Source organism: Zosterops lateralis (genome assembly GCF_965231275.1).
Source record: "Zosterops lateralis genome assembly, chromosome: 14".
In the NCBI taxonomy this organism is placed as follows: Eukaryota; Metazoa; Chordata; class Aves; order Passeriformes; family Zosteropidae; genus Zosterops; species Zosterops lateralis.
The window spans coordinates 3,463,903-3,490,805 of record NC_139774.1 but is presented as its reverse complement, the minus strand read 5'-3'; the positions used below and the strand labels follow the sequence as shown (position 1 = coordinate 3,490,805).

General features: G+C 39.0%; 1 protein-coding gene across 1 annotated transcript; it reads right to left on the bottom strand.

Annotated features, from left to right (window-relative positions):
• Positions 1-8: 8 nt before the first annotated feature.
• LCP2 (lymphocyte cytosolic protein 2) lies at positions 9-26,612 on the bottom strand. Its single transcript, XM_083871542.1, has 21 exons — positions 26,183-26,612; positions 23,765-23,827; positions 21,202-21,248; positions 14,264-14,329; positions 13,380-13,411; positions 12,618-12,652; positions 11,207-11,405; positions 10,331-10,443; positions 9,424-9,487; positions 9,129-9,212; positions 8,344-8,369; positions 8,239-8,258; positions 8,029-8,133; positions 7,098-7,128; positions 6,442-6,454; positions 5,312-5,432; positions 3,762-3,811; positions 2,836-2,939; positions 1,939-2,022; positions 1,048-1,203; positions 9-364 (listed from the first exon to the last, which is right to left on the bottom strand). Exons 1-21 carry the CDS (start codon positions 26,258-26,260, stop codon positions 242-244), a joined length of 1,614 nt encoding a protein of 537 aa, XP_083727668.1. The 5' UTR covers positions 26,261-26,612; the 3' UTR covers positions 9-241.
• Positions 26,613-26,903: the final 291 nt, after the last annotated feature.

Here is a 26,903-nt window from a genome sequence, read left to right as displayed (position 1 = left end):
TTTGGAAGATAAAAATTTATCATGTGCTGTATGATTAATGGACAGTAATAAACACTTAGTAGGAAAATTTTATTTATAAAGTACTGTATTTAAGGTGTAATTTAAAAATAACATAGTCCTTTTTCTTTGAAACTGTGAATTTTAATGGGTTCATGATTTTAGTTTGCTGAAAGGGGAAATACCTTGAAGTTTAGAAACTGCAGTAGGCTTCAGTACCATGTGATCTTCTCTAAAGTTTCATTTAAATATGTCCTGCAGCGTATTTTAACATGCACTGGTTTCTTGAACCTCTGTCTTTTCCATCAATCAGAAGAAGGGGTGTTCTTTGGAAGTGGTCAATGATATCTGCTACAGAAGAAAATTCCTGTGGGATGGAAAAAAAATGAGAAGGCTAAGGCCAAAATGTCAGAATTATTAGTGACCAGTAGAAACAAAAGGTTTTTTTAAATTCTAAATATTTATCAATATTATAAATACATATATAAGGTCAACTGTTCTCATTCCTGCCGTATCTGTAGCTCAGTAACCCTGTGCACAAGCTGCTGCAATGTTGCATAATTAATTTATATAGCCTTGGTCTGTTTAATACATGATGTTGTCACTGTGCTTGATGAGAACTTGAGAGTTCAGAGGTGGCTGATCAGTTCAGGGGCTCTGTCTCAATCAGAACTGCCAGGAATGTGCTGATCAGTCTGTCAGCTGCCAGGAAATCCACACAGTCCTGGGGCTGAGCCACCAAGGTGCAAAGCTGTAACTTGGCAGGTATGGATTAGCTCTCAGCCCTGCATTTCCCTTATCTGGTATCTCAGTGGTAAACAAACATTCCCTAAGCAGGCACGTGGATTTCTAATGGCTGTAGTAGTTCTAAGGCCACCCCTTCATTCCCTGAGTGCAAACAGCACAACCTGATTCTGCTTCCAGCAATAACAATATTCTCCCGTGAGTAACTCTGAGCCAATAAGCAGAAGCCCAGGAGAACAGTCACCTGAGGAATGAGGCAGGAGGTACCTTACAATGAAGAGAAGTAGTGTGAAAAACACACAATACCTCTTTTCCTTTTAAGCTGGTTCCTAACAAATATAAGTGGTCCTGCTCCTGGTACCGGATCTGGATGTTGTACACTTTATCTCTGTACAGCACCATCAGTACATAAGGGTGAGAAGCAGTTTTTCGTGAGCTGTCTCTCACCAGGAATGTTCCATCCTGAAACATGAAAAAGTGAAAGATGACAAATAGCAGACACTTCTGGGTTTGATCAGTGTAACAACTTTCACTAGAGCACTTGTGTTTTTAAGTGTTTCTTCTTTCTGAAATATTTTTCCTTTCTGATAAGAGAAAATGCACTATTAAAGCATTTAGGTCTTTCAACAAATGTGTTGTCTTTCAGTTTGCTACTTCAAAAAGCAGATTCTAAGGGAAGGTAGGAATGCTGTTGCATGAGGGATAGATTCCATTAAAAGAGGAAGTAAAGTATCAAAGAGCAAACCTCACACCATTTTAACCAGAAGAGAAGTTCATTTCCTCTGGGTACCAATCACGTTTCCTACATGATGTATTTATAGACAGCCTAAAATAATGACACTCTCTGTGTGATTTAGGTAAAGGCAGTGATACTGCATCACTCTCTCTGCTTTTCTTAATTTCAGATCTATTTTGACAAGTGTTCCATTGAAATCCCTTTCTTAAAGGCACTGAATGGAACCTCATAAGCTGGACTTTAATACAAGTTACTGGAGTAGTGCCCACACATCTTTAGCTCAGGGTGAGTGCTGTAAAGCAGCACAGGGTAACCACAACTCCCACAGCAATAGTTCTATTTAGCTTCACGATTTTAATTTATTTCCACATGTACAAATAAGCCTTTTTTTGAAGCTATACTTCATTTTGCTGGTTTCTGTGGGCTAGCAGAGGGTGGGCTGGCCAGCCCTTTGTAGGTACCTTGTTTATCCTGCGGAGCGCTGCCTCTGCCTCGGGCCGGGTGACAAAAGCCACGTACCACTCATCCTTCAGAGAGCCCTGGGGCTGGGGGACAGGACAAGGACAAAGTCAGCTGCCAAGGAATGGCAACATGCAAATAAGAGAGAGAAATCTCAGTGTGAGGGATATGTGTGCAGATATGTGAGGGTTTGTGTGCAGAATCTCTGAGGGTATGTGTGTCACAGATCACACTATTTATTATGGTATAGAAAGTGCTGCTAAGTTGGTTTAAATCACCTGCTCACTTTGATAAATTTGAAGATATTACAGATCTAGCTATAATGCCCCTGCCGGTGAGCAAAGAAAACAGATATTTCCAAATAACTTTTAAGTAAAGTGGCGTGTTCTCTTTTGTCTGCCTGAACATTCGTCACCAAGGCATCCTTTGCCTTCATTTGTCTGTTTGTTTTTTAACTATCATCTGAGATAATAATGCAGACTTCCTGTGAATGTACTATTTATGGTTGCCCAGCGGTGTAATCACCACGAGTGGTTTGCTCTAAACTTGTTTTATTTAAGGAAATGTGAAGGAAAAATGCACTTAAAAGAAGGAGTCCTTTACTCATCCAAGTTTTGTGGAAGGAGAACTGAAAGTCCGATGCTGCTCGAAGGCAGATGTGCAAAACAAGTAATCCAGCAAACAAGTATTTTCCTTATTTTGTTCTGCTAGGGTTCAGCTACTGTTGTTTTTCTTGGTGAGGACAAAATAAGCCTCTACAGTTTGACACAGAAAAGGAAACTGAAAGCACTCAGTAGTGTCCTGACAGTGACTCCTGACTAGAAAAACAACTTTGAAAGATGTTCTCTCTCAAGACCAGAAAACTTGCTGTCTTTATAGTTATGGTTCATGTTTTGTACCTCATCTTCCTCCGTGTTTGTCTGGTGAACAGTCTGTCTGCTAGGAATAGGCAATGGGGGTCTCATGTCAGCTGGGCCTCTTGAAGGAGATCTGCTGTTGCTGCCTTCAGAGATACAAAAGTAGAAAAGCAATGTTAAAACCAGGAAAATAATTGCATCACCTGTGCACCCAGGGTGTAGGATCTTGATTTTATGAAGCATGAAGTATTTGTATCACCCTGGTACTGAGACATCTAGAAATTATTTGAAATTAGATTTAGGCTTATCTTTGAGAACCAAGTTCTTCACATAATTCCATCCTTGGTGCACAGGGACTTTAACTGAGCTCTTGCAGTTCAGATTTCCATAAGAACAGATGAACTTGAAATAGGGGTGACATTTTATCAGCTTCTCCACCACAGTTACTCATTTAAGAGCATCTTGGTTTCTTTAGAGGCAGAAGTAATATTGTCTCTTTGCAATCCTTGCCCTCTCAGCAATTAGAAAGTAAAAAATGTCACTGTAGGTCATTAATAGCTGTTACCATGTGCAAAAAAATTACTTGTAAAACAATCGATGTCTAAGTTTTCTTTTTGTTTTTTTTTTCTTACAAGACAAATAGGGAGCATATTTCACATGAAAAGCATTTGCTAGCCTTTTTGGGGACTATTAGCATACCACAGTGATTTGCATAGCTCAGCTCGCAGTACTGTACAGAAAAAGATGGTTATATGAAGTTTTGGCACTGGTTTAACTAGGCAAGAAGCCCAAACTTCATGGGGAAAAAAACCCCAAAATCTTTGATTCAGACTAAGTAAGGTACACAAGATGCCTTTCAGGAACTTGATAGTTTTCTGTTCTCAGTCCAAGCAGAAACATCCATAGGGAAAAAAAAAAATTTAATAATAATAATAATAATAATAATAAGTAAGAATTAGGATACAAACCTGGATGGAAGCGTGCTGGTAGGGAGGCAGTTGAAGACAGATTTCTAGCACTGTAAAAAAAAAAAAAAAAAAAAAAAAAAAAAAAAAAAAAAAGTAGACAGTATAAATACATTTCTCTACAACATTTCTGTGCTCTGATTGCCTGATCTGAACTTTGTGTCTGTTTTACAGACTGTGAGAGCCCTCTGAGACCTGTGCAGGGTGAGGAGAGCCTTCTCTTTTCTTCTTTTTTGTTTTTCTTTCCTTCTTTTTTTGTGTAAGTGGATCCACCTTTAAGTTTATCTGGAGCTCAGTATCTGGTAATAAGGTAATCAGTAAAGGCCACTGAGACTTCTGTACCAGGATCAATGCAAGAAAGTCCTTCAGCTCGTGGAGTTTTCACAGGGAATGACTCTGTCCTTCCCCCAGAGCTGGAAGCACAGGGAGCAGCTCACCAGCCCTTTCTTGCTGCAGGGTTCCACTTACAGAGTTATTTTTCTTGCGGTTTCTGTAACATTGTTGATAAAAATGCGGCTTCACATTGTTGCAAGCTGGGAAGGGACAGCAACATCTGGGGCTTTTCCCACCTGAGGAAAGGCTGAGGGAGCTGGAGGCTGAGAAGGCTCAGGAGGGGTCTTTTAAAGCACAAAAATATCTGAAGGGAGAACCAGGTAACCCTTCAGGTTGCCCAGTGACAAGACCAGAGGTTCCCTCTGAACATCAGGAAACATTTTTTAATGTGAGGGCAACCAAGGAGTGGAGCAGGTTGCCACAAACGTTGTGGAATCTCTCTCTTTCCTTGGAGATTTTCAAATGCCATCTGGACCAGGCAGCCTGCTCAAGGTGACCTTGCTTGGGGAGGGAGTTGGACTAGAAGACATCCAGAGATCTCTGCCAACCTCAACTCACATACAAACTGTTCAAAATGGAGTCCTGTTCTTCAATTTTTGTTATTAATTCTTTGTTTCTTCACCTAATTGAGAACAAATGGCCTGCATTCCTTTCCTTTACTGTTCATATTTCTCTTCTGCTTAAATGAGCTGTTGAAAAGGCTTTGAGATAAATATGCTAATTTTGTTTGCACAACAAAAACACCCTCTCATGACTTGATTTATGGGAGAGAATCAGTCAAACTGGGGGCCTCTGCTACAGTAATATTTGGCAATGCTCTTTGAATCTAAGCAGAAGTGTTCATCATAGGAATAGTTCAATTTGCATATGCCCTTGCTATTGCTATTGCAGTATTTGTTTTGTTTGGGTGTCAGCAGTTCCAGAGAATGATGGTAAGTGTGAGGAATTCATCAAAGAGCCATTAAAAAAATACAGAGATTAGAAAATGGTAATCAGAAATGGACTCAAGGAGCCCACTCTAAGTTATCGAAGTCTAAGTCTGTTGCATGGTACATCAGAAGTCAAAATTTGTTTAAGGGCTCTAGCAAAAGAAGGCATTCTCCTGGATAGTAGGAACAGCCCTAATTAGCATTTTGTAGAAGCAAGGAGGACACAGTCTCAGTAATGAACTACCAAGAGATTGAGATTCAAAAGGAAAGACCAATAATGGTGAAACAAACCTTTCTGCAGCAGGAAGGCTGTTGGATACTGGCTTGGGTGGAGGCTTGACAGATTTGGGTGGGAATGCATTGGAGCTGTATGGGGGCAAAGACAGCTGTGGCACTGGTCTTTGGAGGGCAGCTGTGGAGAGGAAGAGAAGGAAACTTAAATCCTACATGAGATATTCTTAAATGAAGTAGAATGAAGAAATTATGCTACCTTACTGCTGTTTAATTAGATAAACAGAATGCAATAAACAGTCCTTGATGTGTTAGTTACACATTGGAAACTCTTATGGTCAACTGAGAACTTAAAAGTAGGTATTAAAATTAAAAATAAACTGGAACTGGCTTGAGCAACATTTACATTTTCTAACTTCTGTTTTGGATAAGCCACAATTCAGGTACCTTAACTGCAGCAGAGCTGAAGGTGGTGCATGTTTTCTGTCATGTTACTTCTAAATAGGAGATTTGATATCAGCTTTTTGAACATCATTCTGAGATTTCTCCTAGCATGAAATAAAACATTTTTTTTCTGCTGTGCCCTCAGACCTAAACTAGCAGTAAGAGTGGAACAGGTTAACTGTGCTCTGCACAGCTTAAATAACCTTATTCTTTATGGAGGCTTACAGGCAGTGATAATTCATAGAGACTTGGCCAAATGTCCTGCTTCTGTTATGGAGTCACTTTACCAATTTAATTTCAGAAATCAGCATTCTGCAGTAATTTAGAAAACTGTTGGTACATGGAGGAAGTTCTGCTTCTATTCATAAAAGTGACTAACATTGCACAGGGCCTGGTGCCAGCAGGGTTTGCTGAGGACTGGGAGACACCAGATTTCTGTTCCCAGCTGTTTGTGTGCAGAACACAAATCTCTCTAACGCAATGTATTTCAAAATAAGAAATCCTGCTGGCTGGTAACTGGCTGACTGAAGGAAGCTATTAGCTATTGATTTCCTGGGGTTTGTGGCTTTGATATATAAATCTGCATGAGGCACTTTAGAAGAATTTTACAGCCTATCAAGGAACCACCTGACTTTAGAAATGGCTCTAAGCAACCAACTCTGAAATAATTTCCTTTTTACTTTATTATTTTAGAACTAAGACAAAGAAAAATTTTAAGTTTGAAAAATCACTGTAGAAATACTTACTGTCTTCTTCTTCCTGAAGAGAAAAAAAAAAAAAAATTAGCAACATATTATAGTAAAGTTCTTAGGAATGTTTTACTAAACAAAATCTAGATATTGAATTTTGAGTAGACAAGGACTCCTAATATCTACACTGTCACTTCCCTCTAGAATGTTGGGCGTTTTGTCTTCATCCAACACCAAATAATTTTTAAAGTTTTCACATTAGAGTGCAGCCATTATTTACAAACAAGATGTGTGCTGGATGTCCCATAACACATCTTGATCTAAAATAGCCAGAAACTCTCAGGAGATATAAACTTTCCTTATTCCTTCAAGTAAGTGTGGGCTCCCAGAGTTATCTGAAAGTGAAACTTTTAGGTCAGCTTAAGCTGAAAAAATACCCAGAAACGCAAATCTTTAAGCAAAACCACTTCTCCCATATTGTAGAAGAAATTCTGGCTTTATTCTTGATGTTATCCAAGATAAACAGGGAACAAACTGAGCTTGACACAGCAGAACTGTTTGAAAACACCCCAGGTGCTATGAAAAATCCATGAGTATTCCTTATAATTCATAAAAGAAACAAGGTTATCTTCCCAGCACTATTAGTTTATACAGACACTTAATTTTACTGTAACCCCTATAGTTTAAAATACTTGCTTTGAGACTATACTTACTTCATTTTTCTTGTGTGGTGGCCAACTCTGCCTGAAATGAAAACAAAACACTCATCATAGGTGAAATAGTACTCATTCACTTCATGTGCATTAGACCATATTATCAACTAGAACATGAATTTATAGTAAGTTTTAAAGACTGATGAATGCAGAAACATTTTTTCCTCATAAAAACATCTAAGATTCTAATTTTCAGCCATAATTTAAGGCATTATTCTAGTCCTTAGTTAGCCTATCTTGATTTTATCAATAAGGAAAATGTCAGATGAATTGATTGTAAGACTAGAACTTAAAACAAGTTTGTACAATGATGAAACATTAGTCTTCAAGCCTTGAACTCATTTATAATATTTGACAACACTGCTGGAGCACATCCTAAGGATATCAGGCTTTGTTCAGGATAAATTATCCTGGCTGATTAGCAGATCTCAACTATTTCTTCTCTTGTTTTAAGTAAGTTTAGTCAGTGTTCAGCCCCCAGGTTGTCTAGAAAATGCTGGGGGATGATCCAGTTCTGCTGCTGGCTGTTAAGGAGGAGTTTTGCAGGCTAATAAAATCAATGGGATGAAAGCAAAGCTTTCCTTTTCCAACACCTTGAAACAACAGCAATAGAATTCAAGTAAGAATGTTCCCTAGAGCAAGAACTTGCTCTGGTGGAAAAACCATGGATCATGTATATCTTTGTATGACTTGGAAGTGAGTCATACCCCACGTAAAGGCTCTTTCAGATATGACTGGGGAGAGTTTTTCTGCAATCACACCTTTCTGCAGCTTCAAGCACATCCTGTGCTTATTAATAAACCAAAACTTTGATATCCACAGACCCTGCTGTCACACAGTACCAGTAAATCAGACCATCCTGTGTTGCTTGTCCATATTTCTGTTAAATTTCATTTCTCCTTTATTGAATTTCAATTAAATGAGCACTTACTTTCCAGGGCTTTGCTTCCTTAGAGGAGGCGGGTTGCCTCTTTCATATCTGTCACTTGGTGGGACAGGAGGTTTTGGCATCATTGCCAACTGTTCTCCCAGGGATCTAAAGCAGGAGCAAGACAATGAAATAAAGGCAAAAACTGCTTATTAAGAAATAACTGGGGAATACTGGCAATGAGAGGCTTATTTGCAGAGGGCAAACTCTTACCTTAGTTGTGAAACCAGAGGCTGTAAAACAACAAAGAATAGTTAAAAGAATGTGTAAGTGTATCAAAATAGGCAAAAACTATCAATAATCAACAAAAAAAATTACCTTTTCGGGAATGCCTGGCTTCTTCCCTGAAAACAGCAAAAGTTTACATTTAGAAAAAATGTAAGTTAATTAATTAAACTTCCTATGAAATAAATGAGTTATGAATAAAATTGACGCTTAATCCTGTGGGTCGAAGAGCTCTCATCCTGAGACGTAAGCCTGAAAAATATTGTGGCTTTGCAAGTGATGGTAAAATTGCAGTCTCTCTTGTTAAAGAGAAATTTAAACATTTTCGACATGGCATGTGTCACAATCGCATTATCTAAAGTTCAATGTTGAACTACTGGATACTTTTTTGCCATTATATAACAGATAAGAGTTTAGATAATAAAATTATAGAGTCATATCTGTAGATACTTCGTATAATGTGGTTTTCAAGTCTGAAGGAAATGCCATTTTTTTCAAGGTCTTATTAATTCTCAGCCTTCTTTTAAGTCTGTTGCCACATTATCTATAGCAGTGTATGCTGAGTTTCGTTACCTTTGTATTCAAAGGTGATTTCCTTCTTTAATCTACTAAATATTTCAATCACTTAACTGTACATCGAACCTTTATTGCACGGAGTTCTCATCATGTTGTTCTGTTCACCTGTTGGACCCATGGTTGCTGTTTTCTAGATGAAATTTCTCTCCCACTTTGTAAGTTCTGCTCACACGATTTATTCATAAACAGATTACTTTGATTACATTTGGTTGAGCCTTGTTCTTTTGCATTAATTGTACACAAACTGATGATTTTCAGTAATTAAAGCAACCCCAGTGATATTAATGTAAGCAAATACTGACCTGATCCTGGGCTTTCTCTTTCATATGGGGGAGCAAGGCGATCCAGAGAGGGTTTTGTGCTTCTGTCTATAGAAGGAGCTGGGGCTAAACACAACAACAGTGTAAGATCATTTGCTGGTATAGGTCAGTATATCTTTATTTTGCAAAGATTAGAACTGGTGTTACTCCTTAAAATAACAATTCAGACTCCTGTATGAGTAGCAGAAGAGAGTGGAACTGAGGGAAAAGAGGAAGAAGTGAAGTGCTGCACAGTCTGTGGGAAAAGCTTTACAAAGAGAACACCAGCTGTACTCACGTTTCAAGGGCTTCATGTTTCTACTCAAGTCGTTGTTGCTCGGTGGAGGAGGGAAAGCTGGCAGCTAAAACAAGGATTTAACAATGGTTAAAATGTGTCTTCACCTTTCTGTTTGAGTGTATTAACCCCACCACACACATCTGCCAGTCTTGTGTGGGACAGCACAAGGAGTAGGTCTCTTCTCACTGCAGGAAGGGCAGGAGCCAGGGACCCTCCTGAGGCATCACCTACACCCACTGGGTTTGGTTGGATGTAGAATTGCCTCCATCTGCTGTGTCTCCCAACACTCCAGTGAGATGTCTCCTCAGGAAGCAGGGGGGTATATCGTCAAAGGAAAGGGACAGGAGCTTCAACAATGCTGTTGTGTCTCTGTGACACTGCATCAGACCAAACGTCCCTCCATGACATCCTAAACCTTTACTCGTGTGTACATTCATAGGTTTAGTGTACATCTGTTCTGGCAAACACTGAACCTATAGTGCCAACAGCACAAGAGCTTTCAGTTTTGAAGTATTCATGGCAGGAAAAAGAAAGGAATCAAATCTTGGTCACCAATATTCACATGGTCCTAATTCAATTAGGTAACTGCTAGAAGTATAGCTTGGAAAAACATAACCTTTTTCTCAAAGCAGAGGCATCTCTAACAAATATATAATTTATGTGGGAGAGGCATTCACAAATGGTGTATATTTCCAGTGTAAGAATCAATGAAGTAATATGAAATAATTAAATGTATTTCACCATGAAATTTAATTGTTCCTTGAACAATGGCCACCTTGTAACAGAGTTCAAATCTGTTTTGATGGCTTCCTCTTCATACACTAGGTGGATAAAAACGGCCCTGCTCTTGGACTCCTAAGAAGGTCCTGGGATAGGAAATAGATGAGATATTTAGAAAGGAACATACAGTAGCACTTCTTCCCCCAAATGAGGTTGGTCCTGGGGCTGGGCCAGGTCGCTGGGGTGGTACTGGAGGATGATGTGGAGGCTGATGTGGTGTTCTGGTTGTTGAAGGTCTGTCTAAAGAAAACAAAAATCTTAAACTAAACAACTACACAGGGTTTGGTTATTTAATACCATTCAATCTCTATGACAAAGAGCTTTTACAAGAACCTGACTACTGAAGTTAATAAATCATAAAGACATTGCTGTAAGATTTGACTGGCAGTTGCTTTAGGATCAGTATGTTGTGTTGGGTGTTCCAGGCTGGTCTGTCCCTGTGGGGCTGACTCCCCTGCCAGGCTCTTGGCCACAGGATTAATTTCATTCCCTGCAGCACAGTGTGTGAAACACCAGCCAGTCTGAATGGCAGCTTTGTGCTCCTGAATGGACTCCACACCTCCAGGCTGCTGAGGAATCAGACATAAAACAAAAATGACAGGCAGGGACAGCTGATTGTTCTTTTCCCAAGTTTCACTCGAGTTTTTTTGCCATGGCTCTGGCAACTTGCTCTGTCCAAGGTTGCACTGCTAAAGCTACTGCAGTATGTACATGTGTGTAACTTCACACAGGTTCAAATCAAAGGCCAAATAATGCACACATCACACAAAACTAATCTTTATTCCAACAGAGTTTGCCCAAAGTAGAAAACGTAACTTTAAAAGTCACAAACCCACAGAGTTTGTGTCACTAGATCTTGCTCATGAACTACACTGTTACCTTCAAGGAAAAACCTTTTATATTCCATTATCAGCCACCTAAAATGTGGCTGATAACATCAGAAAATTTAATTTTATGAATAGCATTTAATAATTATCAATAGCATTTAATTTTTAGTAATTACCTATATAATCTGTGCTGCTTGGAAGTGACTTGGCAGGAAATATGACATTGTGATGTGCTTCATCATTATTAGATGGAGGTGGCTCGTAGCCATCACTGTCGTGTTCTGCTTCCTCAGGCTCCTCTGTTGGTGATTCATAGTCAGCCTCATCATCCTTCTCCTGGTCTTCATCAGGGCTTTCATAGTCATCATCATCATCCTGGCAAACGAGCATAAAAAGTGGATGCTGGAAGAGAACACTAAACCCTTCAGAGCAGTTTCATTGTGGCCTTTCACTGTGGTGTTTTTCACTCTGGAAAATACCAAATTTTTACAAGCAGTTTGAGGGGGAAAAAATCGGTTGAAATAATATAGGGAAAGAAGGCAACGTTCCACTAATGCATGGAGCACTCAAGAGCTTAAGAAAGGAAACAAATATCATTTGATGACAGTGAGTGCAGAGAGAGGTCAAGATAAGGTGCAAGTTTACTGAAATGCATGAAGTGTTTTAGGGAAGAGACAAGACACCAGCAGACAAGCCAGTGTTCCTAGGAGCACAATGCAGTAGCAGTTGATAGTGCTGATATTCATTCTTGCTTTCTAACATGTCCTCCACAGCATGCAACACAAGTTTTGAAAATTATTCATAAAAATGGAGGTCTTTGATTTAGGTCTTGGTGTCCTCCTGACCCAAACCATCCTCGTTTGCAGGACCTCACAAGGTGACAGTGTCAATATGGTCACTGCACATCTGTGCAATGTGCCAAGGCTCGAGAGAAATAGAACACTCCATCTGTCATTGGTACCACAGCTGGAATTTCCAGAGTCCTCTGCACTGGCACAGCCCCGAGTGCTCTGTAGGTGGTTACTCTTATCTCTTGTGCTCCCAGAATAGCAGCAAATCTCCTGTGAACTTCGTAACAAGTGTCATCTAAAACCACCTCTTCCTTTTGTTTTTGAAGAAAAGCCATTAGCACTGGTCAGCTTCAGAGATCTTTAAACACAGGCTGTGCATCAGCAGCTGAGGTGAGTGTGTTTCACCCAATGACCTTGTCAAGGCATCTCTTATGCCAAAAGGCAGAAGGAACTTCTGCAGCCTAAAGGGCTTAAAAAAAAATCTACTGTTCAACAAATTGGCCCTAGAGGATAACATGGCAAGAATTTGCCATTGAAGAACACAGCAATTTGCATCTACTAGACACCTCTTTTAAGAGCTTGAGACAGGCATGTAAAACTCAGCTGTGGTTCTGTGGAAGGCAATTCTGTATATCTGGGGCAGACCCTTTTCTCAGTGAGGCAACTTGTGTGCAGCCACTCCCATCATTCCTGCTCCTGCTTTTCCTGCCCCAGCTGCCCCGAGCCGTGCAGGGGGAGACAGCCCCCCCCCCCCCCCCCCCCCGAGCCACGGAGTTTTCTTAACCCAAATACTCACAAATGAAGACCAGCCACCGTCATCCTGAGCGTACCCTGGGGAAAGAAACACAACCACACATTTCTCAGCATGAGCAGCTTTGCCAAAGACGTTGTAACTTGACGGAAAGAACCCGACAAATCCCAGGTGAGCTCTGAACCCCAGCCTTGTGCCACAGGAACGAGCTGTTCTTTCAGAGGCAGGCTGGCAGTCATCTGAATAACATCCTGATCCAAAACTAAGATAAAGCTGCCCATTCTGACACGATCTAGGTGATGGCACTTCAGGTTTGTCCCACTTCCAATTTAAATTATATAATTTGAAACAAAATGCTTTCAGAATGAGTCCAGACTTCTTATGTCCTTGTTTAAGATTATTTTAGCTTTCATAACAGAAGGCTTTGGGGTTTTTTAATGTCAGCTTCCCTGTCTAATACAGTGCTGCTACGAGGAAGGGCAGGGGTGGAGATGCTGGAACAGAAATATATAAGCACTGATACAATTCATTGGGTTAAAGAAAGACATTTTGATGATTGTCAGGTAAAAGTCTCTGCTCTTCCCTTCACCATCTTTTCTCTTTAAAAACATTTTTTCTTACCTATTGTCCTGCATCTATGCCTTTCTTTTTTGAACTTTCTTTATACTCCCATATTTTCATTTATTGTTTTGGATTTTTGGTTCCTAACCCTGGTCCCCTCTGTTTACTCTGCTCTGCGAGTATTAATTTAATATTTTAGTATTTTTAAACACCTTTTGTTTTTTGGGTCTGCCAATATACACTTACCTGTGTGTTCTGGAGATTTTTGTGTTTGGACCCTGCAACAAAGATACAAAAAATAAATTCTTTCTATTAAATGCTTGACACTTCTATTGCAAATAAAGGCAATAGTTAACTGTTACAGTAGAAAGAAGTTTACATAGATGAGTTTAACTCTGTCCAAAATGCCAAAAAAAATTAGTTGGTATTTACATAGAGGATCCTAATAAAATCTGAACTGTTCCAAGAAGAAATGAAGTCAGAGAATTCAAGTGGTTTGAAGCAAGGAGACTCAGTAAATACATTTACCAGTACTGAAAACAGAGACTTCAAAGTCAAGTTCATAAATGTAAGGTTAAGCAAGGTTTTTATGGTTTTCAGTTCTAGTTTTGGATTCTAGTGAATGGAAGTGTGTAAAATCATGTTATCAGATGATGCAAAACCATGTCATGTAGACTGGACTTGGTTTTCATTGTGTAGGGTCATAATTTGTTCTTTTCTCATAGAATGTTCTTGCAATTTTTGCTCTTGTTCTCTTGCAAGTATTATATTCAGTGACAAATATTAAAAATTGAAGAGTATCATGATGTATAGATCTGTGGATTGCATTAATGATGATTTATTATAATAAATGCCCAGGCTTCATGGCCTTCTTAAAGGCTGCGTGCTCAGGTGGAAAATTGTATGAATCATGCAAACGTTACTTTGTCCTGGACATGGCAGAAGTATCTGGGGTGTTCATGGGCTCAGGATTTGATATTTGATACCAGATGACATTAATGAAACAGAGCTTTATTTTATAGAATTTCCAGGTTGCACTTCTGATCCAGGCATTATTGATCAAATGAAAACCAGTCCAGAAAAGATCTATCTGAAAGCTTTAAACAAGGAAGCTGAGTTGTCTTACTCACCATTTCGGAAGGAAAGAGAGCCTCCCTTCATTTTTGTTTATTTCTTGGCTTAATTTACTTACAATTCTATTGGAAAAAAAAGAACAAAATAGTTTTAAAAAAAACCCTTGAAACCCATCACTTGTAAAAGCAGCTGAATAACTTTCTTTGTCATTATCCCTCAGCATTTGCTAAATTTAATCTGGTAACTCATTATTATTATTCACTATGTGATAAAACCACTAAATTTACCATCTTACTGCTGAGTTGTGCTCCAGCACATGCAACTACAAACTAGACTGTTTTTACCTTGGTAAAACCCCATGTTTTTGGATTGTGTTTAAAAATAAACATTAAACCCAGCAAGCCTTAGGATTTTGGGTGTTGCAGACATCACACTGCTTCAAATAATGGCCATGGCATTTGTATGACTTTGCATGGAAAAAGCAAATAAAAGTTCAGGAAAACACAGCTTATGGCTGCAAAAGCAGGGATTAAATTTCCTGAGACTCTTCTCTATTGTTTTTGTGTTCCTTCCTCTGCAGCCAAGCCATCCCGCATCCAGAATCTCTCCAGCACAGAAGGGGGAAACGCTGATCTAATTCCATGTTTTAGGATGGAAATGACCATTTTCAGGGCATGGCAGAAATATTCGTGGAATATCAAAAGACTCTAATTGTATGCCTGGAGAGATCTTTCCAAGTGGAGGACAGTTAGTACTGGGATTAACAGGGTTAATTCTACTAAGAGACCAGTATTCTGCTCTGCTACTAATGAAGTTTGCCTCTATGATTATTTTGTTTCAAAGAAAACTTAGGATGAGCAATGATATGACTCTGAATTGTCATTATTTCTTATTGAGGAACATCCAACTGAGAAAGTCCTGTGGCAAACAAAGCAAATTATTTACATGCATCGAGTTAAAAATAACCCATTTTACTTCCAGCTTGTATTGTTTAGATCTATCAGAGCCAATAATTGTGGAAGTATAACTATTATGTAAAAAATCAGGAACTTAACATGTCTGTTTGTCTCAGATTCTGAATCCTGTAAAGTCTTGTTTGTTAATGTAGAATTTTTCCCCACACATGTTAGACTGGGTCAGTCAAAGTTGATAACAATTTTGTAAAATATCTGTTTATGGCCAGGCAATTACCACTCTACTTTGTTTTTCTTCTCCTTTCATGTCTTTTTCTGCTACTCAGCAATAACAATCCCCTAATGTTTTTCCAAATGACCTATTTAGTGCCTCTTTTATGTCTAACTGCTCTTCTGAGCCAGGACCGGAGGAAGACAGGTTTTCAAGACATCTAATATGAAAAACAAGCCAACAAAATGAAGTTATTTTGGATCAGGGTGATAGTGCTGCCTGAAAAGGATGAAGATGAGTGGTGTGAAGTTAAGGATATGCACTCAAGGATCCAAGTATGGAAAGAGAAATCCAGAGAAAGAATATTGTTTATGTTTTCTTGTTTAAGGCAGTATTTTGCAATTTTCTGGTTTGAAGTCAATATTATCACGTTTTCCCCTTTTTGAAATAAGCACATGCACAAGTGTTAACAATTTCTGAAGGACTACAGCTGTCTAAATCTGACATTGTTACCCAAGCAAGTTGGATAAAGCAAGAGAAACACCAAGTTATATGCACAGGAGTGCCCTTGCTCTTCTTCCCTGTGGAACCAACACTGTTCTGCACAAGATACGTCCTTTCGCTGCAGGGGATAAGGAAGTTGCTGTGTGAATAACAAATTCCATGTGAGACATGAGGAAGTGTCTTGGGGTGAGCAGTGCCCTGCAGACATCAGTGATTTGGTCAAGAAGTGGATTATGGAATTTGTCTGTGGCTGTCTGCCTGCTGTAGAAGAGGCAGGGGATCTTTCAGAATGTCTGGTGGTTTTTTGGGGTTTTTTTCAGCTTAAGAAGTAAAATCAAGCTCTCTGGTTTTGGAGCTAATAATTCTTAGAGTTCAGACTTCCCTGGTTGTGAATGAGACCTGAGTGTTTGGAAGTTTTCTTGACTAAACCTGGGCTTGCTATGAGGATTCACACCAACTGGTTTTTGAGGGAAAACTGATGGGAAGAAGTTGATCACCTTACCTTTGTGCCAAAAAATTAATCACATAATGCTTAAAATACAGTGTCTAATCTTTACTTGTAGTTTATTTGAAATGCTTCAAACCAATGGCTCAGAGAGTTTATCAAAAGAAAGCAAATTTTAGGAGGGTCACACTTAACAAGCAATGTTCTCAGGGAAGACTGGTGCACTGAGCAGCTGAGCCTGTCACCATGTGAGGAAGGAAGTACCAAAACCACACTGCTCTCTGAGCTGTGGGAGTGGATGATGGGAGAGGATAAGGCAACAGCACTTGCAGAAAATGTTACTCAGACTTCTCATTCTCTTTCTACCTCCTCCACCAGTTGCTAAACTTAAAATTGGCAGGAAGTTGAAATTTTTAAAAAAACCACAAAACCAGCCCCCAAAGCAGGACTCCAGAACTGGCTTTTGTTCACTTAACTGCAGATACTGTTGACATGAGGAGAATCCACTCTGCATGTATTGGGACAAAGGGCTTCAGATGGGTAAGAGAGGTGGAATACAAGTTTCTCTATGGGCAGGAGGCTGCACAGTTGCACACTGAGCACTGTCAAGAGCATAGTTGGTGATTCAAGTCTTTGGTTTGGCCTTTGAGAAGACTGCTGGGCAGATGCAATGCTGTTTGATTGACTTCAAAACAGACTGAATACCAGTTATGTTCCAAACCTTGCAACAGCCTTTAGACCCCAGCTGAGAGTGTGTGTGCACATGCACTGACATCTGCCCAAGGCTTACATTTGTAACAGAGAAAGCGCAGATTTCTCAATTTTTATGTTTGCACTTTTACTGTTCTGTAAGTAGAATGACTTTCAGACTGTGCCATGTTTGTCTCACACTGAGCTGGCAGATGCCATGAGTGCAATGATAAGTTTCTGCTACTGGAAATTTCTGCCATTGCTATGGGAGACACTTTGGAGTGCTGTGGGATATGCCTTAAGATTTTTCCACATGTCTGGAAATTCCAAATCTCAGGTTTGCCATGAACCTGCTGCTGGAATAGCCAGAAGGGTCAACAGAGTCCTGGCACCTTGGAACCCTTTTCTCTCCAGTTACTAAACAATAGCAGTGACAGACTAACTCCAGTGTTTATGACATGGTGTCAACCAACCACCAGAGTTATTTTTTGATTAAATCTTTACTTTTTCTGTTTCTGAATTCTGGCCACAGTAAGTAAGGCACATTCTGTTGAATGTGCTTTAAAATATTTTGCAAGACTCAGATTTGTTCTCCACAAGTATAAAACTTCATGGCCTTCTCTGACTGGCAGTAGTGCTAATGAACAATAGGAAAACTGTTTTTCTCTTAAGCTGTAAATTAGCCTCTTGCTTCATAAGATTTATTATCAAAATGTTAGTAACCCCCTCATGATTAGGTCTGAGTCTCATTTAGCACTTAAGACTGATGGTCAGTGTCTGCTCTGTGTAAAATACACCAAATCCCTTCCCAGTCTCACCAGTGTATCTCTTTCAGGACAGTGTGTTGTTTGTGAGGATTCAGGTGTGTATTTAAACATAGTGGTATTAATAATAACTTTTAAAGCAAAAGTTTGAACCAGAAAGAGTTCAGCCCTTTCAATGGAAAGTGCTAAAGATTTTAAGAAGTATCTTAATTTTCAAAACAGTGCTTAAACCTGGTGGGGTTCTTTTGGTTTTTATAAAGAAGCCAAAAGTTTTATGAAGACATGCACCTGTAACAGGGCTGGTGGAGATTAATTTTCAAAACAATAATCCATTAGTAATAACAGAAGGTTGTAGAGTTTTATAATTAGATTCAGGAAATGACCTGTCATACCTTGTAATGACAACCATGACCTACTTTTGATTCTTGAAAAGTCACAGAATCACCCTCAGATAACGACACAGTTCCATTCAAAGCCTGAGCAGCAGGTTTGCTCAGAGATTCATGGTCAGCAAGGCCTGTACAGATGCAGCCTGTACTTTGCAAACCTTGTGTGATTCCAGGTACTGGCTCCATGTAGGTCAGAATATTCCTGCTATATTTACAGAGGAACAATCTCTCTTGTTAATGCATCTTTTATACATTTTCTCACTGCCCAATGCTGGAAGTGTAATGCCTGCTATTTATATTAAGCATTTTACAGAATATGCTCAGGTTTTAGCACTGCTATTAAGTATCAGGTAGTGTAAGTATAATATGTTAATGCCTCTTTGAGCTTGTAGAAGAACTCTTGCCACAACCAGTTGAGGTTTGCATTATGATACAAACGAAGAGGGTGAATGTGTTCTAGCAGAAGCCACCAACCAGCACTTTGTGTTTCAATAAGGGTGGGGAGATTCTCAAGTAAAGAAATTAATATTTTTTAAAACGGCATATTTTCTACCCATTAACTCTATCCAGGAGGGTTGTTTTGGGGTTGAGTGGATTTTTGGTTTACTGTTGTTGTGGGGAGTTTTTTTTGGTTGGTTGGTTGGTTGGTTGGTTGATTGGTTGTTTTTAGCAAGAACCAGTTCTCTTCCCTATTAAAGCTCTAAATTCTTGTTTTAAACAGTGGCAATACATGGAGGACCTTTCTGCATGTATAATCACCATATTCCAGTGAATATTTTGCTTGTTTGTAAGTATGAAAAATTCTGAGAATAGAGGCCTTAGTTCCAGAGCTTTCCTTCAGATTTAAATATCTACTTATTTATTCAGTTCCTCAAGCTGTGCACCAAGCTTCATTCTTCTTTTAAAGCTCTTGATTTCAAATTCTCTTCTTGTTGAGAAATCCAAAAGATCTGAGTGAAAATGCTGTTCAGTTTCTGCTAGGGTGTAACAAGTGAGAAACCCAAAAGACCTGTCTAAAAAAAGGCTGTTCACTTTTTCTAGGGCGTGAAAATCAAATTTGGAGATATCAATAGTTTCAATTAGGAGGTAGGAGAAACTCCACATGGTAAAATTTCATTTTAATGATTCACCTATGGCATTAATATCTCTGGTATGTCTGAGTTTATTAGACAATCCACTGACTACTTTTCTCTGACAAATTTGAAAGTAAATCACCAGAAGTTCTCAAAATTAAAAGCTCAGACAATGAGAACAAGAGGTAAAGGACTGCTAAGGTGGGACAAATTATCAGAGAATTACAAGTTCTACAGTGTGGTAAGATGAGTCTGTCACAGACGATTTGGTCTATCATTAACATTGTTAAATATTTCTTTTAATTGAAAGAGACTTCAGAAATTCTGAGACATCAGAGCATCTTTTTAAAATAATATCTGGACCTCCTTACTAACACATGGTACATACACCACCAACCCCTATTATCAGGATATTTATTGTGTGAAAGTATAGATGTGATTGTAAAAAGTATGTCACATCCAAGGTTTTCAAATTGAGCCCTTCCTATCTGATCTGAACAAGGGTGTCCTGCTGGGCTCAGCTCTTCCCACCAGCTCACCCATGAGCACAAAGCTCTTCAATATTCTTGTCTGTAACAGTGTCTTATTCTGAGTGCAGCTACAGCCTTTCTAGATCCCAGACACCCTCTCCAGTAGAGAAACTGCTCAAGAAGAATTCAGGCAGCAAATCCAGCTCACACATCCACAAACATTACCAGGCTGGCTCAGCAGAGAGGCAGAGGGCTCCCAGCCCCAGAGCAATTCCAGCAGGTGTTTATTCCACGTGCAGAAGGTGAATCCGGAGGCCAAAAGAGGGGGATCAGGTGGTTTCCCTCAGTTATACAGGCTCTCATGTTCATGGGTGGTACAGGGGGCAGAGCAGGGGGCAAGTGACCATAGAGAAGAGAGGAACAGGACACCAGGCCCCATAACCAATGGGGAAACAGGGAAAGGGGATACCATGGGGAAATGAGGGACTTGTGAAACCCAGGGAAACAGATTGCACAATGTCTGCAAGGATCCATGGGGGGAGGCCTCTGTTACACCTGGGAAAGGTATATATCATTGCTTTTCCAGGGCAAGGCATTTGGAAATTCCTTTAAGGGCACAAGGGACTTCACACTTGTCTTCCCCAAAACACCTTCCACAAGCTCTGATGCACCAGAAAAGGCAAAGCAATTTGTATCTTGTGTAGCAAAATCAAGATATGCATGAAGGGAGGGAGTCTGGAACTGGGAAATGAACAACAAAGACACAGCCATGCTGGAACAGCTTGAATTCCATTTTTTTTCCTCCCTCCTTTGTCTGGAAGACCATGAAGAGCTCCAAGTATCTCATAGTTGGAAACCTTCCAACCTTCATCTTAAATATGTAGCAGAGAACTCATAGCAAAATAAAATCCTTCATTTTTCACCATGAACTATTAGAAGAAGCCAATTTCTCTTACTCAGTATTGACTTAATGGGATTATTGTTCTTCATTAAGTAACTTCTATGAAATTTTGGAAGCTATTCAGATGAACTGGAAACTTTTTCAAGGCCTAATCCACAGGAGCTGAGGAAAGCTGTTGAACATTGAATCACATGGCCCAGACTGATTTCTCTTGAACACCCACCCAAAGCAAAAGCACATGAAAACAATTTCAAACCCTCAGCTGTTGTGGACCTAACTGACTTTTTTTTTTCCTTTAAGTTAAAGTCAACAGTTAAACAGTGAGCAGTTAAGTCATACTTCAAAGGTAATACTTGCATGAAAGTTTAACCTTTGTGTAGCTGCTGTCAATCAAAGAATTTATGCACGAGTTCTTTTGAACATCCCCCAGACAATCTTCTTGTATCATTTTGCTTGAGCAGTCATGACAACACCCATTTTATTTTGGAATATTCTTCTTTTTCTCTCAGTATGCTCCAATGAACAAGCCTCTAACCAATCACTCACAAATCATTTGCCTGATATTTCCTATGAGACTTCACTGCAAAACAGCTAAAATAATTTTTAACATTAAAATAGTTTGACTTTACTTACGGCACTCTTAGCTTTGGAAATTTCTGAATATCATTTTCAGACATGTTCTGGAAAGGAAACATACAGGATATGTGACAAAATTGTCCATGGAACACCCTGTGACTTATCCAAGTAAGTCATACACATCTATTAAAAAACATGGCATGAATACATGTGATATTTACATGAGCCTGAGTCAGGTATATTGAATTCCTTTGTATCTGCACAGTGAAAACAGGCAAGATGGTGCATGATGGCAAAATTTCAGGGCAGAATTGTAGATTTTAAAATACAGAACCTTTGGCTGGAGTTTTGTTCTAAGAACCTTATCTGTAACAGAGTACATAAAAAATCCCATGTTTTAGGGGACACATAGCTGGAAAATTCCTTGGACTTAAAAGCAGCCTGGGGTAGCCTAAAAAACTCTTTCTAGAAACAGGGATGGGGGAGGATGTTTGTTCCCCCCTCAACCATAACACAGCCACTGGACTGAGACTCCTCCTGACTGAGATGTGCTCTCTGGAAACCTTTCCTGATGCTCATGCAGAGTCATCTCTTCTCTTCCTCCAGCATGTGCAAAGCCACAGTTAGGACAGATTCAGGCAGTCTGAAAACTTTGGAATTCATAGATTTAGTGTTTTGTTGGGTTAATCACAAACTTCATGAATTCTCTTTGGAACAGGGATGATAGTCTGGTTCTTTTTGTCTTTTTTACTGGTAACAATAATAGGTTTCTAATTACACATTGGTTCACAAAGCTGTCAATGTCAATGATCAGGACAGAACAAATTCTGTGGTTTTCCACACTATTTTGCCTGTGGGAGGAGTGAAACACAGGAAAAACTTTTTGCTTTTATGGAAATGTCCTGCAGTACTTCCTGAAGCATCATATTTTTTCTAAAGGCTTTTTAAGCTTCTCTCTGGAGTTCTGGTGATAAACCTGACAAATACTAGAGGTATAAACTCTTTTACAAGGGCCACATTTCTGTTTGAAATAATAGAGATTTTAATAGAGATTTTTATTAGAATAAGTTACATGGAACCCCTTTGGTTTTATTCCTGCTGCAGCTCAATAGGGCTTTCCTTGTGGTAGCCAGTAGACACACCAAGGTGACTCTGAAATCAGGATTTATTCTGATTAATTTTAGAGCAACATTTTTATGCCAGGTTTTATCATGTACATCTGACAACAGCTACAAATCCAGCAAACACTGAGCCTGAGCAGCTGTTTCTGTGCAAATGTAATTTGGCAGTTTCCAGTCACTCACAAAAGATGTTTCTTAGGAAAACCATTCATAGAGAGAAGCAATTTTTTTCCAGATTGCTTTGTACTCTGGAATATTTTACTGGACATTTTCTTCTGTGGTTCTGTTTAACAAGTGAATCTTTTCCTTTTTTTTTTTCATTATACAACTGCCAAGTAATTCAAAAGCTTAAAAAGAGTTTGAGAAGAGGTGAGCAGCTGAAAACATCCTTCGAATCTGCTGGGATGCCTCTGAAGAGCTGCTGCACTCTGAGCTAATTACAGAAACACTCTGGAAATAATAGAAAATCCCAAAAATCACTTAGAAATCACACAGTTATTGCACTTTCTATTTGCACTTCACAAACTCCCAGAATGTCATTATGTTTCCATAGCCAGAACTCCCACTCCAGCCACAGATCCTCAATGCTTGAGCTGAGGAGGATCTCCTGGGGGCTGGGAGGATAAATTCCATGAATAATGCCGACTGCACCCTCCAGCAGGAGGGAGGGGTCAAATCCTTGGGGCTCGAAAATCTTTACGTTTTGTTTCAATTAAATGTCAAAAAACGTAATATTAGGACAAGAAATTGAAAAATACAAAACTTTAGGAGAGGTATGTAGAGATCTCCCCATTATGACTAATTAAACAGAAGACCAAAATTACTACTTCTGGAGAAATAAAAATAATATTTGAAAATAAAAGTAAAAAGCAGTAATACTAAAAGCTCCTACACACCTTCATGGATGTGTATTTAAGACATGGAAACAGCTGTTACGTTGGTGGAAGTTATCAGCTTTTTTCTAAAATTAAGCCAAGCCTGGAACAATGTTGATTTAAAGCCACTGGGACTTTGCTTACTAGTTTTGATGCTCTTAAAATTTGTTGATTTTGTGTATTGCTACAGAAGAAATCTAATTTTATCTATAGAGGAATGAAGGAGTTATTCTAATGAAAGGCCACTCATCCTGAGCAGGGCTGTGTCTTGTTTAGTATGAGAGGATAATTAATAAATGTGGTTTTCTGTAGTTAATATTTGAAAACAAGAACTTCCTATAAAGGAAGAGAGGAATTCAAGACAGGATTATTGGCTTAGAACTTCCCTGTCAGTTTACAAAGTACTAAAAATATTAATAATATTGAACAACATGCTTGGGTTCCCAGCATTCTATATTTAAAGCAAGTTGTCTGGCTGATTTTAGCAAAAGCATTTACCTCCCATATTTATACCTCAGTAACCCCCTGGAATGTGGCTCTTCATCTGCCAGTGCAAAATAAGGAGGAGTCAAAAACATCACTTGGTTGGAATTTTACAGGAAGAAATTTTACCACTCCACTTACCAAAAACCTTTGTCCATTTATGCTGTGCTTCCTCACGACTTTCTCACAGTCCTTATACTTTAGCTGTCAATGAGAAGAAGAGGATTATTGCACTCTTAATTATAAGAATCAATAAAGATACTCAAACTCTGGCTGGCTTTGAGTAGATGCTTCCAAGATACCTTTTTGTATTCTATGGCCTGCCTTAATGGCTCGTTTTGTTCCATAAACATGGATTTTTATGATATTCTTTAGTAAACTTAAGGGTTTTCATCCATTTAGGAATACGTTATTCCTCACATTTGCAAGCCACCTCACAGTTGCCTAGCCCAAAGAAGTATTTGAAAAACTGGATTATTGTGGTACTGACTGGGATGAGCAGCTGCTGAAGTAGAGCAAAAGCCCAAAAATCCAGGAATACTAAAGCCGACTGATCCCAGTCACAGAATTCATTGTTGGGATCCAAAAGCTTTCCTTTCTGGATGGAAATCTCACTTGTTAATCCTGGAAATTATCTATAATGTTTGTAAAGTTTTTCCACAGTATTATCTTTTCCAGTAGCATTTAGGACACAGATATGCTCTTTAGAAGTTGCTCATGTATAGGTTGACCACAAAGCATGACTTTTAAATATTTCCAACAGTTGTCCTAATTTTTTTATTATTATTATTTGAACAGTAATGGCATAATGTAAGAACACAATTTATATTTTTGATCTGGAGTTCTTCTGTTTCAAGTTGGTGAGGTCCATGTCAGAAGGAACCCAAAGAGCAGACAGACAAAGTGGCTTTTGGAGGCTTCGAGATGAAAAAATTACTCTTATTCTGTCTGAAACTTTAGTCAGTGAAAGTTATGCAGACAAAGCACCTTGTGCTGCTGGAATAGCTCCCCTAAAGCAGAGAAGCTCTTACAGGGAGCTTTATGTCCTTTGTGGTTATATCCCATTTTTTCACATAACATCATAACTTGGTGTACGTGATAACTGATCCAGGAAACAACTGAACAGTAGAGAGGATATTTTTAGGAGCCACCTTCAGTCATTCAAACGAGGAAACAGACCTAACTCTGGTAAATATTTTAGGATACAGATTAAAACTTTTGTGCTGACTGAGGATTTAAATCTGTAAATAATTTATTTCATAGTGAGTGTTATTGTGATGTTACCAGCACAAGTCTGTATGCAGAGGGAAGCAACACATCACTGTGATTTAGACCTAATCTAAATCTTGATGTAATTGATTTAAAAAGCTGTTTAGCTATTAAAAATAAACCTTGGAATGTCACAAATATGAACATCTTTGCTTTTTCTAAACAAAACAAAACAAAACAGAAGATCAGAAATTATTTGAAAATTTGGTTCTTCATCGGTTCATTCATTCTCTGAATTTATCTGGGGACAAGATCTGGTTACAGGTGCCCAGAGCTGGCTGACTTGGGCTGACATTCTTGTCTTACCCAGATTTTTTAGATTACTTAAACAGCTTTTGCCCTGATTTAGCTCCCCAAGAGTGGAATGCCATAATCTCTATTCTGGAGAGCATCTTGGTCACTAGAAGGGAGGCACTATGGATAAATGTGCATTCAGTTATGGTAGAACTTACAGTTGATCCTTTTACAATATTGTTATCAGATCTTTCAGAAAGCCGTTTTTCCTTTCCTAATTTCTTGGAAATGGTGGTCCAACTTCCCCTGCACCGTTGTTGTAATGTTTTTCGTACTTGTCTGAAGTTACGTGTTGATAATGATCTCATCTATTCCATCTCCAGTTTTTGGTTTCACTTTCCTGTGCCACTAACTCCTGCACCCTAAAATTAGGGGCATATACGTAGTTGGCAGTGTCACTTCTCTGGAGATTTGGTATATACAGAGACTCTGTGTTTGATCAGCTCATCTTTATTAAGTAGTTCTGCATTCTATTATCAAACTTGCCTTGACTCGCCAGATAAGACTCTTACAGAGTTATAAGAGCCATCGAAAAAAAATAAACTCCAGGTTATTTCAAAATTAAGCTCAAGGTGTTCCAAGTTTTACAAGTCTAGCCATGGATGTGATTAACAAAGACATTCTGAGACTCATTTGTTACACCAATCAATTTGGAAAAAAATACTACTTATGAAAATCATTGAAGATGAAACAGAAAACTTGTAATCTTCACACCTTAGTGCCTTCCGCAGCTGTTACTGTGTGTTACACCAACAAGCATTGTAGTAACATTTATTTTCTCTAACTAAACCATGAATTTCTCTTATGCCCAATTTAAAAATGCTTTTCAAGATGCATTTTCACTGACCAGTTGAGCTCAGCTTCTCATTTGAAAGCGGTTTTGCTTTTAGTTCTGCAGCGAGCTTTGCCCATTATAAAATATCTGAATTTAGCCCAACCCAATGTTACAGCAGTTTGCTCCTCCATCAGACAAAGACAAAACATGGCCAAACTCACCGTCCTGAAATATTCTGCCAAGTCATCTGGGTCCCAGGTGAGCACGTCGGAGCGGTAGGGGACGTTCCGCAGGTCCATGGCTGGTTTGTCCCCAAGGCAGTCAGAGAATGTTCATAGCTGTGCTGCCCATGACACAGCCGTGGATCCCCTCTGTATGGCCACCTCCAAGGAATTCCTTACCCAAACTCCACCTGCTTCTGTCAAGGAACTGTTCTGGTTAATTCAAATTGTGCTGTGAGTTCGTTCCAGAGAGACACTGCTTCCTCTGGCACAAAATGGTCTCTTCTCAGAAAGGTTTCAGCTAGTCAGCCTTACCACTTCCTTTCTCTGAGTATAAATAAGTAAACAAGGAAGCACAGCAGAGGGTTGAAAATGCTCTGCCTGTTACATAGAAGTAAGCACCCATGGACCCTAATTCCATGTAATTGAACACATTTATGTGTTTACTCACATTATACATGCATAAAAATATTGTCATATTATCTGCATAGGTGTGGGCTACTCTTCTGTGCAAGTCTAGCTCAGTAAGCCCACCCAAAGAAGAAAATGTTCACTTAAGAGAAACTTCTTTAATTTACCTCAGTACCTGAAACATCCTTCTTTGTAGAATTAAAGATTATTGTCAGAACTGTACATAATGAGGAACTAATGAATTAACGATGGAATTACAGTTAGCATCCCTTCAAATAAAGAATCGCTCAGCGAAACTAAAAATATACAA

Excerpts from the sequence above, each read along its gene's own strand:
- LCP2 (XM_083871542.1), bottom strand. The coding sequence starts at position 26,260 with ATGGACCTGCGGAACGTCCCCTACCGCTCCGACGTGCTCACCTGGGAC. Across the intron at positions 11,406-12,617 it reads ACGGTGGCTGGTCTTCATTT|GATGATGATGATGACTATGA; the intron begins GTGAGTATTTGG and ends CTCGTTTGCCAG. Across the intron at positions 1,204-1,938 it reads CGCTCCGCAGGATAAACAAG|GATGGAACATTCCTGGTGAG; the intron begins GTACCTACAAAG and ends TTCATGTTTCAG.